The 12,798-nt window shown below is 45.7% G+C and overlaps 1 protein-coding gene across 5 annotated transcripts in view; it reads left to right on the forward strand.

The window, feature by feature from the left end:
• The window catches only part of OSMR (oncostatin M receptor), a 294,947-nt gene extending 282,584 nt beyond the window's left edge, over window positions 1–12,363 (forward strand). For all 5 annotated transcript variants that reach the window (XM_030193061.1, XM_030193063.1, XM_030193062.1 and 2 more), the window contains one exon: window positions 9,984–12,363. In XM_030193061.1, the coding sequence (XP_030048921.1) occupies window positions 9,984–10,625 (642 nt within the window). In that variant the 3' untranslated portion in view covers window positions 10,626–12,363. The remainder of the gene's footprint in view (window positions 1–9,983) is intronic.
• The last annotated feature ends 435 nt before the right edge of the window (window positions 12,364–12,798 follow it).

The raw sequence follows: 12,798 nt of genomic DNA on the forward strand, positions 1-12,798 counted from the left end.
CCCAACAGGAGGGGAGTGGCCGTGGGGAAACGCACCATATTCAATTGGCTAGCAGATTGCATTTCCTTCACTTACGCCCAGGCTGGGCTGGCGAGGGTCATGTCACGGCTCATAATGTTAGAGCCATGGCAGCATCGGTAGCCCACTTTAAGTCAGCAACTATTGAAGAGATTTGCAAAGCTGCGACGTGGTCATCTGTCCACACATTCACATCTCATTACTGCCTGCAGCAGGATACCCGACGCGACAGTCGGTTCGGGCAGTCAGTGCTTCAGAATCTGTTCGGGGTTTAGAATCCAACTCCACCCCCCTAGGCCCATGTTTTATTCTGTTCCAGGCTACACTCTCTGTTAGTTGGATAAGTTGTTAGGTCAATCTCAGTTATGTCCTCACCGTTGCGAGGCCCAATTGACCATGGTTGTTGTTTTGAGTGAGCCTGGGGGCTAGGGATACCCCATCAGTGAGAACAAGCAGCCTGCTTGTCCTCGGAGAAAGCGAATGCTACATACCTGTAGAAGGTATTCTCCGAGGACAGCAGGCTGATTGTTCTCACAAACCCGTCCGCCTCCCCTTTGGAGTTGTGTCTTCCCTTGTCTTTGTCTTGCTACATACGGGACTGACGAACACGAGCCAGTTCGGGCGGGAAGATGGCCGCGCATGCGCGGTGCGCATGGGCGCGCGAGGACTAGCAAAGGCCATTGCTAGTGAAGTTTCTGATTGGAGGGGCTGCCGTGGACGTCACCCATCAGTGAGAACAATCAGCCTGCTGTCCTCGGAGAATACCTTCTACAGGTATGTAGCATTCGCTTTGTAACAGGGTCATCTCTGCGTCTGACATCTATAGCTGGTGTAGCCAGTGCTTGGGGCCAGACCCTGACACTCAATCCTGTGTCCTTTGCTTGCGCGAGCAAAAATAAAGGACTCAGAGAGCCAGAGAGATCAAACATGAAAAGAGTTTATGGCGCCAAGTCCAGTCCATCGACGTCAGTATCAGAAGTGTCAGTCCCGATGGCTGCGACAACAACTTCTGACACTGGGAGTGCTCTGGTATTGAGGAGGTCTTCCCCTGCTTTGAAGTCGGGTGCTGTGGTAGTTCCCCAGGACTGCCCTGCGTCAGACTGGATATCGAGGATGTGTGGGGTTTCAACGTCCTCCTTATCGGTAACCGAGGGACCCTGATGCTTGGCATTGGCCCAAATCTAAAAAACATAAACATCCCCCTCCCCTGCCCGAGACATGGTACTGGGAGCTCCAGGGCATGATCTTCTCTGGCACCCAAGAAGTGTTGGCATTGAGGGAAGCACTTCCCCTCTCTTTTGGAGGTGCCAATACTGTAGTCTCCACACAGACAGGAACCTGCTTCCAATTCGGCACTGGTGGATTTGCAGGCAGTCTCCACACTGGCTCTGGCCCAGCCTTTGCGAATGCCTGTCCTCGATAATTGGCTCTAGGCCATGCTCAGGAAACAGCTGGCAGGCATGCTGCAGCAACAGTACAGTGCTGTGGCATCGAGGGTGATTGCACCACCCTTAGCACAGCCCCAACCCTCCTTGGAGGCCCAGGCTCTACCTGTGGAGAAGCCACCAATGTCTGTGCTGTGATGGGCTTTGGAATCAAGGCACTCCCATGCGGTGACCAGCTTGATGTCGGGGAGCAAGCTTCTACGGAGTCAAGTGGGAGACGCATACCTTGACGCCCTTCGAGGCAGGAACAGATACATTTCTCTCAGGGAGAGTATTTTGATAAGTCTGGGATGGACCAATCATGGGGGTGTGAAGAGGACCCAGATTACTTCTCAGAGGAGAAGTCTTATGGCATATCTAAGGACCCCTCCCCTCCACAGGAGAAGGAAGTCTTCACCTGAGGCTTTCCTTCACTGGTTTTGCCAATGAGATGATGGCCGCCATCCCATTTAAGTTGGAGATCAAGGATGAGTCTAGGACAGAATTGTTGATCGTTCTGGACTATAACTTTCTGCCTGGGGAGGTGGTCACGGTACCTCTCCATGCCATCCTCAGAGATGCACAGATGAAGAATTGGTAGACCTTAACCTCTGTGCAAGTTGTGCCAAAGAAGGTTGATTCCATATATAGGATTCAAAAGATTCCTGGATTCGAGAAGGCTCAGTTGCCCCACCACTCCATGGTGATTGAATCCACTCTCAAGAGGGCCATGATTTCCAGGAGTCATACCTCAGCTGTCCCAGGCAGGGAGGCCAAGATTCCTTCGGGAGAAAAGTTTGCAAAGCTTTGATGCTCATTTCCTGCTTCCAGACCTACCAGCTGTATACGAGCCTTTACTTCAGCGGTTTATCGGTTGGCTTTTAAGCAGAAGAAGTGCCGGACATACCTAGACAGGAGCACCTTTGACACTTTTGATGTTGCTGTCCGCTTTGGGTTTAGGGATGCCTGACTCTCATGACACGTCTCTGACTTCAAACAAACAATTCAGGAGAGACTGGCGGACATTCCGTGCTGAGGGGATAATCTTTTGGGGGAGAAAGTGGAGGAGGTTGCAGACCTCAAGAAGCATTCTGACACCATTAAGTTCCTCTCTCAGCTGCCTCATTCTGTGTCATCCTCCTCCTCCTGTTGGTGGTTTTCAGCCTGCCTTGAAAGGGTGCCTACTCGTCTCAAAGTTGTAGGTTTATGCCTTTGTCCCATCTTTCCCAACAAGCCCAGTCCCAGCTCTAGCTCTTGTGCCCATGCCAACAGTGTACCCAGTAAGCCCAACTGGCTCTCCAGTCAAAGGAAAAGATGAGCTTTTGACTGGTTCCAGGAAAGCATAGCCACCATCCCAGTAGCTATTCTGGATGGCCTGCTGATAGTGGGGAGGTTGAAGTTTTTCCAAGAAAGGTAGCCCCTTTCAACCTCTGACAGGTGGGTTCTCCAAATTGTCCACCACGGTTACACACTCCATTGATGAAAACAACCTCTAAATTGTGTACCAAGAATGTTTTGTCTCAGCTGTCTGCACAAGGATGTATTTGCAGAGGAACTTTGTGCTCTTCTAAAGGCCAATGCAGTCAAACCCATTCCATCAGGGAAAGAAGGGAAGGGATTCTATTCCTTGTGCCCAAGAAAACAGGGGGATCACATCCCATTCTAGACCTCAGGAGCCTGGACAGTATCTGGTCTAAGAAAAGTTCAGGATGCTTTCTCTAGGCACCGTGCTCCTCATGATTCAGGAAAATGGTTGGCCATGCTTTCTGGACTTGAAGAATGCCTATACTGTCCTCTCTCCCCTGCCCCTCTCGAGCCACCCAGCGATTCTCCTCTCTCCCCTTGCCCCCCCTCGAGCCACCCAGCGATTCTCCTGTCTCCCCTGCCCCCCTCCAGACACCCAGCGATTCTCCTGTATCCCCTGCCCCCCCTCGAGCCATGCAGTGATTCTCCTCTCTCCCCTGCCCCCCATCCAGCCACCCAGCGATTCTCCTGTCTCCCCTGCCCCCCCTCCAGCCACCCAGCGATTCTCCTGTATCCCCTGCCCCCCTCGAGCCATGCAGTGATTCTCCTCTCTCCCCTGCCCCCATCCAGCCACCCAGCGATTGTACTGTGTCCCCAGATTAGCTCCGTTGAAGCGGTGGCGTTATTGAAAGCCCTGGCCATCCACGGAGTTAGCTTCAGAACGTTGGAGGTGAGTTTGTTCCCTCAGTCCTGCCTTCTGATTACCCGCCCTCGACGTCATCACGTTTTGACGCGAGGGCGGGGCAGAGAGAGATGTGACAGACTTAAGAATGTTACGAACTCTTCACTGAAGCCATGAAGTCAGCTTCAGAAAGTTGGAGGTGCTTTTTATTATAGTAGATTATTTTTCAATGAAATAGATAAGAATCCATGTTTTTAATATGGATGCATTTGTTATTTTCAATGACTTACAAGCATATAGTGTTAAAATGTATTGATATTGAGTGTAAAATAAGAAATTAAGGGGTAATTTAAAAACAATTTTTTTTTAGAAGTTAGGACAAAGGGCAACAGATGCTATTTATTTAGAAAAATGTATCTGCTGAGAAGATACAGATTCTAGATTGCTGCCGGGGAAATGGGGGGCAAGGTGGTAGAGAACAAGATTATCTGGTAAATGGAGAACAAGATGCCAAATCATAAAGAGAAGTATTTTAAATTCAGTTTAACTAATTCTTGTGTCTGCCAGACTAGAATGTACTTCTAAGAGAGGCCCCCACAGATTGACAAGCACCTTAATCCAGTGGCATAGCCAGATAGCTGATTTTGAGAAGGCCAGAGCCCAAAGTAGGAGGGCATGACATTTTCTCCCCACTCCCCCTCCCTCTGTGCTCCACCCTGTCACCTGGCACTCCCCCAACTAAAAATATAAATACCTTATCTGGCGGGTATCCCCCCAAGCCCAGCTAGCTAAAGACTTCCTCCATAGGTGGCCAGAACTGCCTTTTACTACAGCAGTTGGCCAGCGCCTACACATGCTTAGTTGTCGTGCATCAGTGAGGTATTGACATTGACAGTCAGGAATGTTGCCATCAACTGCCAAACTTGGTAGAAGGAAGTTTTGGCCGCCTTTAAAGGAAGTCAGCTGGCAGAGTTTGTACAGCAGATGTCAGGGCTGGTAGTAGACATGCTGAGGCCCAGGGCAAAAATTAAGGACATGACTGCCACCGCAATCTCCCCACCTGCCATTTATTACCATACCCCGACAGACCCTCACCAAATAGAGAACAAGGGATCAAAAGTTAGAATTAAAAATATGTAGTTAAAAAATTGAACTGGAAACCCCAAGTAGTTAAACTTGGCATATAGTATAACATTGGAGGAAAAAAAAAAAAAACAAACATTTCCTTTTGTACTGACCACAATGCAGACATCTGTCATGCACGTTTCCCATTCCAGTTAATAAATTCAAAATAAAATACTTTTTTTCTACCTTTGAGCCCTTATGCTAAACTCCATTAGGTGCCAACATGAACAGCTGGTACGTGCTCAGACATCCTGCAGTAACTGCTAAATCTGTGTGTGGTAACTGCATGCTAACAATTTTTTTTTAGAGGGCAGAGAGTGGATGTTTCTGCTGTAAATAGTTAGTGCATCTACATTAGCGTGTGCTAACTGGTTAGCACCAGAATGCCACACGAGCTCTTACTATGGGTGGTGTTATGTGCTCACGCAGTAATGTTTTTAAATGGCTGCTTGCTAATGGCAACATTAGCGCATGGCTATTAATTGTAAAAATAGAAAACCGGCCATTTTATGGATGTGGTAAAAATGGCCTTAGCGTGCAGGAAGAACTCACTTAAGGGCATGCTAAGGCCCTTGGTTTTTTTTTTTTTAACTATAGCATAGTTGCTGTCTGGTCATTTTATTTTTGCTTCATGTTGGTCCCAGTTTCTGTTCTGCTAGTTCTCCTTCCAATGGCTGCTGTCCATTCCTCTCTCCCGTCTTGTTGCTTTCTGACACTTCACCTGTCTCTGACATATTGATCATTCCGATTTTGCTTTTTCCTCATTTTCTTCCTTTTCTGCTTCTGTCCACTCAGTTCTCACCCTCTTTCTCAACCCATCTTTTTACTTTTCACCTACCTATGAACCTTCCATTTTATTCTCTCACTCCCTTGCTGTACCATTTCTCATCTCACTTCTTCCTCAGACTCCTCTTTCCTTCCATCTTTCATTGATTCACTTTCAACACATTTCTACCCTCCGCACTTCGGGCCCCGTTTACCAAGCTGTGACAAAAGGGGGGGGCCTGCACTGGCATATGTTTTTAACGTGCGCCAAGGCCCCCTTTTACTGCAGTGGTTAACAGGTAGATCTTTCTTTTTTTCAGGAAATGGCTGTGTGGCAAGTGAAGCACTTGCCAAGCGGCCATTGGTGGGGGGGGGGGGGGGAGCCCTTACCGCCACCCATTTAGGTGGCATTAAGGTTTCCCACGCTAACCCGGCGATTACCAGGCAGCGCATGACACTGCCTGATTACCGCTGGGTACACACTGGCACTACAAAAATAAATATATTTTTGTAGCGCCAGATGTGACGGCTCAGTGGAGATGGGAACTACCACCAGGCTGCTGTGTTAGCCTGGCAGTACTTCCTTTTTAGTGAGCGGTAAACCCGCGTTGTGCTTACTGCCTCTTTGTAAAAGGGGCCCTTCCTCTCACTCATCTCCTTCCACCCCACGCTGGCCTTTTCCACAGAGTACCATAATTCCCAGCATATCCCTCTCTCTCTCTTTCTCTACCCTTGTAACCTATCATCTCCCTCTCCTCCTCCCACCCCACCCTCATAGCTTGACATTTGCCCATGCCTTCCACTCCACCCCCAGTATCTTCCTGTCTCCCATTGCTCTTCCTTCCTGCTTCTCCCCACCATGGCCCAGCATTTATCTATCTTCTCCCCCCTCTTAACATTTTCCCTCTTTCCTCTCCTCCCATGATCCACTATCTCTCCTTCTCTTTTCATTCCCTCCCTTCCTTTGTCCAGCATCTCTCCTTCACTGCCTTCGACCCCTGGGTCCAACATCTCTTCCTTCCATCTTTCTCTCACCCTCCCCCTTGCTCCCAGTTCCAGCATCAGCTCCATGTATCAATCCTTCACACCTGTGGTCCAGCCTCTCTCTATCCCTCCATTCTCCCCATCCTCTGCCATCTGGAATATCCCCCTCTCTTGCAACACCCCCTCCCCCAGTCTACTGTAACACATGTCTTCATTATAGGGGTCACTGGCAATGGCAACAATTCACACATGCTGCTGCCTGGTGGACCCTAGAGCCTTCCCTCTGATGCAACTTCCTATTTCTGCATGTGCGGAACATGTCAAAAGAAAGGGTCTGGGGTTTGCCAGGCAGCAGCATGTGTGAAACACTGCCTCTGCCTACAATCCTTATAATGAAGACATGCAAGAAAGTGGGAGATGCAGGAGCGTGGGGAAGGGAGGGGGATATATTGGACCATGACCAACAGTGACCCTGACAAAAGTGCACTACTGCTGGGTGGGCAGGCCTCTTCTCACCCAGGCCCACCTATAGCTATGCCTCTGCTGCAGTCCTTTGCTAGAAGAGGCTGTGCTTTTACAAACTCATTTGGTTTTCACTTGCCCTCATTTTATGTATTGTTAACCCCGTAGTGGTGGAGCAGGTAATTACAATAAGTAAAGAAATAAATGTATAGGAATGTCACAGTTTCAAATAGGGGTCTCAAATAAATTCCACACAACCAAGGGATTTGACAATAAAAAAATATTAAATATTTTATTAATTGGTAAAGTAAATAGAAACACTTGATTATGTTCCTTAAAGTTGATACCAATTGTTAAAGTTTGATAGTATTAAATAAAACTAGTGCAAGGTGTTGAATACTTTGCGATAAGTTTCAAAAGCAATAAAGATGTTCAAAACTATAATTACAGTTACCAAGACCCCAACTCCACTTCTGCAATAGCACAAAACATCCCAAACATGTACACAACCCCCAATTAGTGTACTCAGGTCTCAGATATATATATATTTTCAATTTGTGTGCACACAATAATGTTACCGGTGTATCAAATCTTCACTAGCATTGCTGTTCTCTTGCGTTGGGTACCTTGGTCTTCTCCACATCCACGTCTCCTCGGTTGGTGAAGTCAGCTCACCGACTCAGGAACTCCTGGATACCTACTTCTCTGACTCAAAGAATTCAAAAAAATGAAAACCCTCTGACTCCCTGTGCTCGGTGGGTGTGTGTCCTAACCTCAATCAGTATTTTCTTTGGCAAGGGACCTTGTGGGCTAACTAAATTCAAATAAAAAGGTGGAAGGTGGAATTTTCGTACAGTAAAGTAATTAAAATGCCTACAAACGAGTCGGTGAGCCTACAGATAAAAGGATTGGCTCACTGAGCGTCTGAAGCCTTTTCCTCTGTACTATGGTAGTAGAGGGAAGTTGTCCTGCTTTTTGAGGATATCTTGGCGATTGAAGAGTGAGCAAGCACCATATAGAGTATTAATTGGTACATTGAAAATAAAAAGATAAGCAAGGGAAATTCCTATCTAGCCCTCCCAATACATGACCCCTTTTCTTTTATTTTGTTATACACCCTCTACTCAAACTGATGGACTGCAACTAAATCTAAAGGCAGGCCCTTAACTGCAGGCACTCACAGGGCTCGAGGCTTAGGGTGGGCCACTCCTTCCCCAGGGCAGGCTCGCTTAGGTGTGGACACTCGAACCAGCAGGCTTCTGTGCTGGATCCTCCTGAGGCAGACACTCACGCTGGCAGACACTCTAAAAAAAGTTCCTTTGGAGTCTGGGCACTCAGTGCGGGGGTGGGGGGTCTCTCACTCTCTCTGGGGCTTCTTCCCTTTCCGGATAGGCCTCTTCTTTACAGGACAGGCAACCACACAGCTGGCTTTCTCCTCTCTGAGCAGGCAAGCACACACACGGAGGGATGTGCTGGGTGGACTTCTCTGGGTTTCAGGGCTCTTGCCACGCTGCTCTCTATTCAGCTCTGCACTGTTCCCAACACGTCTCAGCTCCCCAGTGTGGTCCCTCTTCCTCCTCTGCTTCTCTCTCTGCCTGAAGAATGGCATTTGTGGCTACTGCTACAGCTCCTTTTCTTGGCCCCAGCTCGCCTGTTCCCCTGCAGCTCGGCTCCTCTTTTGTCCCCTACTCACTCTAGACCCCCTTCTCCTCCTCTGTTCCTGTCTGCTTTGGTGCCCGGTCCCTTACAGGACTCACCAGTTCTCTCTCTTCATCTGGGGCTCGTCAGTGGGTCCTTCTCTTCCAGCCTGCAGCTCACTCCTGCTTGGACTTGATCTTCTTCTCCTCCAGCCTGTAGCTGCCTCTCTTGCCTGAGCTTGCCCTTCTCTGCCCCTGCTTGCAGCACACTCCTGCCTGGATCTGATCAGATCTTCTCCTCTCAAAGCATGCTTTCAACCTTCTGTCTTTGCCCAAGCTTGCCTTTCTCCTTCCCTGCTTGCAGCACACTCCTGCCTGGATCAGATCTCCTCTCAGAGCATGCTTGTAGTCTCCTTTCTTTGCCTGGGCTTGTCTTTTCCTACCCAGGTTGCCTCTGGGCTTGCTATTCTTTTTCTGCTGTTCCACCCCTCCTGTCCCCTGGATTGGCATGAAATTTGCGCCAATCTATGGGTAAGGCTGCCTCCTGCCACCTCCTTGGTCCAAATTCATGCTTTTTATCAGATCCTGGCTCCTATTGGCCACCTTCCACACTGCCCCTCTGGCTCCCAGCTTTCCCTGGGGCCTTAGACAGTCAATCAAGTGCCTTGTAACAGACTTCACTGTGTATCCCCCCCCCCCCCCCCCCCCCCCCCCAGTTACAAACTAATAAAATTTAAACACACCTCTAGCATCTATGGGCACCTGAGTTCTTAGTTTTATAACAGTGCTGGAGCATTTTAAACATTTTAACTAAAAGGTGTCAGTGCTGTTTCTGGGCTGCCCTGAGACCTCTGTACCTCCCTGTCCTCTGCAAGATGCCCCCTCTCAGGGAATGGGGGGGGGGGGCAAGGTAAAGACTTCTTTTTTTTATATTTACAGTATGTGTAATGTATTGCTGTTATTACAGGAATTTAGAACTGGAAGGACCACTGTGTACTAACACACGTTAATTATTTACATCCTGTTAGGTTCTTCAATCTCATGAGTGTTCTCTGGGCCGGCAAATCCAGAACATTTTTCAAGCTTTAAGATAGAACTTTTTGACAGGAGTAAAAATGCAAAGCTATATTTTGTTGCCTGAAAGCAAAAGTGTCATAAGTTAAATTTTTGTATGATATGATAGACATATTTTAGTACACTGCTGGAGTGCTTTATGGCTATCACTTTAACAGTTGTGTTGTTTAGATACTTTACTACTATGTTAGTGTTAGAAAAAAATCAATAAGCCATTAAATTTCATTTATCATTTTCCCTGTTTCTTATCTAGTGCACATACAACACTTTTGCTTTCAGCTAACAATTTAAGCTAAAATAGATGACTAATAAAGTGTTTTGATTATAATTGTTTTGGTTGATTTGCAGATTAATTCTGAACAGACAATACTGAACATAGGTAACTGCATCACTAGTACGGTTGAAGTGGTGAACATCTCCAAAGAAAATAAACTACAGCTGTGTAAACAGGGAATGCCAGCCTTTGGAAGAGAAGGCAATGGTCATGCTATTTATAATCTTGAGGACCAAAAGTTTGGTAACCAACCTACCTGGATTAACTTCTTTGAGAACGAAAAGGGGATGGTTTCCCCTAACCCAAATCCTTTTACCACTTTTGAAAACCTCACCTATTGCTCTCAGCTGGAATCTGGATCCAGCTCTTTACTAGGCCTTGGCATTATCAAAACCAACCAGCAAAATCAGTCTAAGCCGCAATATCAGCAATACCCATATTTAGATTTATTAAATAAAGACTCTTCTACTACTTTACCAAATGAAGGAACTAGTTCAGCGTACAGATCACAAATGGCAGTACCAAATGCGTCTAAGTTAAATGATGTACCTATTAGTGCCTGTACAGTAGAATGCTTGGGTTACAAAGCACAAACAAACTTTAGCTTGGGGCTTCTTTCAAGAGTTATATCTGAAGACAACACTTCTACTGAAGAAGTCAACATCAGTGTCAGCCCAAGGTCTACTAATTCAACTACATTCCTACTTCCAGACTAAGATGAAATGCTCCTAACTGTTGAACCTTTGAAGACTTCTACCAGGCAGCAAAGTAATGAAAATGCTGATGGCTTTGATTGCTGAAGATGTCAGAACTTTGTACTGTGAAAGCAAATCACTGATGCTGATAGGATAAATCGTACTAGCAGCCTGAACTCTTTCCCCTTGTTGAAACACTAGGTGGCTGCCCAGTATAAGTCTGGAGTGGTGGGAACTGGGAATACATGCTATTATTTATTTATAAGTGGAGGGACAGGGCCAGGTCTTGGAAACCCAGCAGTGTAAACAAGCACTTTGATTGATTGGATGGTAAATTATATTCTTCTCTGGATGGAATCTGCCCCTAAAATGTAGGTTTAGAGTGTCTGGTTGGGATAACAGGGCCCCAGATGACTCTTCCTATGGACAACAAGGGGTGTAGAGGTTCCCCATAACTCCACACTAAGCAAGCCAGCAGAATTCTACAGGTTCTGTAACTTGCCTTTATGCAAGTGCCTTTTAGCTACTAACCTGTGACGATATAGCAAGACTCACTTCACTTTGGGTATCTGCTGCAGGCATAGCAAGGAGGGTCTCCCTTAGAGATACAGGTCAAAGGAGGGAGATGAGACCAGGACCAAAGACACAGTATTTTGCATGGGGCTACAATCTATAATTGGGGGGGGGGGGGGTGGAGGGGGGCTAGAGTTGCCACCAGACCCTTCCCACTGATTCTAGAAGCTTCCAAACTGTTCTGCACAGTTCTTTAAACTTCTTTAAAGTTCAGATAAAGGCCACTCTAAGATGAACCTAAATGGCTGCCTAACTGCTACTGGTGTCAGGCAGACATCTTTTTTCCTATTGGCTGGCTTACACTGAGCAATGCCAACAGTGAAAACATCGACATGACTGAAACTGGAAACAGCACTGAGAATTCAGCCTTATACTGCTGAATTTCTCATGATGATACATTTCTATGACTGAATCCTTGTAAATATATTATGTCTCTAGTTGTGTGCATTTCTTTTATCTGCATATTTAAGAATGACAATTTAGTTTCTTATTAATGTTGAGCAGAAGAGAAGGTTTGGTACAATAGAACTGAAGCCTATGATGGTACAGAGGACAACACAAAAAAATCATACATAAACAGCCAATATAAGACTAGCTGGTACTGCATATACATGTATTTTAACATATAAACATGTTTATTAGCATTGGTTTTTTTAACTGAATAATTGAAATTTGGATTTTGTGGAATATAAGCACTAATAAATAAATATGGATGTATTTTGTAAACTTACGTTAAAACACACCAGATGAATTTTATAGAATATTCATTAAGCATACATATATGGCATTAAAAGACATTATATCTTTTTAAGCAGTGGTCCTTGATTAACACTAATGTACAAAAGTATGTTTCAGTCACATTTTAGATTTATTTTTTTGACAGGTCTAGTTTAATTGTGAATCCAGATTTCCTACCACATAGTCCAATTTATAAATCTTTGAATTTTTTGATGGTCTAGGTTTTGTAATTTAGGTTTCACAATGGATATCTGAACATGCACAAAAAATAAAGATGGGTACAACTCTACGGTCCCTCCAATTTGCCTCCCAGGAGCATTAAAGATGAGCTCCCAGTACCACACATTACTTCAAGATATCTTTTCCCTGATAAACCACAGCAGTTGAGCCTTTTCCACTACAGGAAAAAGGGAAAGGAATTTACACCAAGTACTAACTGGTCCCCAGCAAGACAGGAGGATTCCATGCCATTCTAGACCTAAGAGCCCTGAACAAATATCTGTCCGAAACAAAAAAATAAATAAATAAAAGTTCAGGATAGTTTGCCTGAACACCTTAATCCCCATCATTCAGGAAAACGGTTGTCTGTGTTATCTGAACTTAACAAATGCTTACACCTAAAATTAAGATACATGTTTTTTAAAGTAGGACTGGCACAAACTAGGCAGTGTCTCAAATGTTCACAACCAGAGGCCACTTTGGGTCACATGTTCTGGGCCTGTGCTTTTTTTTTTAATTATTTCTTTATTCATATATTTCAATATATCATCACAATACATGAGTATGCAATTGGCATTTATACAAGAGGCAAAAAAGAAATAAAAGGAAATATCATTAACAGCCTTTCTGTCCACAAGTTTAGGAAATTTGGGATCCAAGAATT

The sequence above is a fragment of the Microcaecilia unicolor genome, chromosome 2 (genome assembly GCF_901765095.1).
Source record: "Microcaecilia unicolor chromosome 2, aMicUni1.1, whole genome shotgun sequence".
Classification (NCBI taxonomy): Eukaryota; Metazoa; Chordata; class Amphibia; order Gymnophiona; family Siphonopidae; genus Microcaecilia; species Microcaecilia unicolor.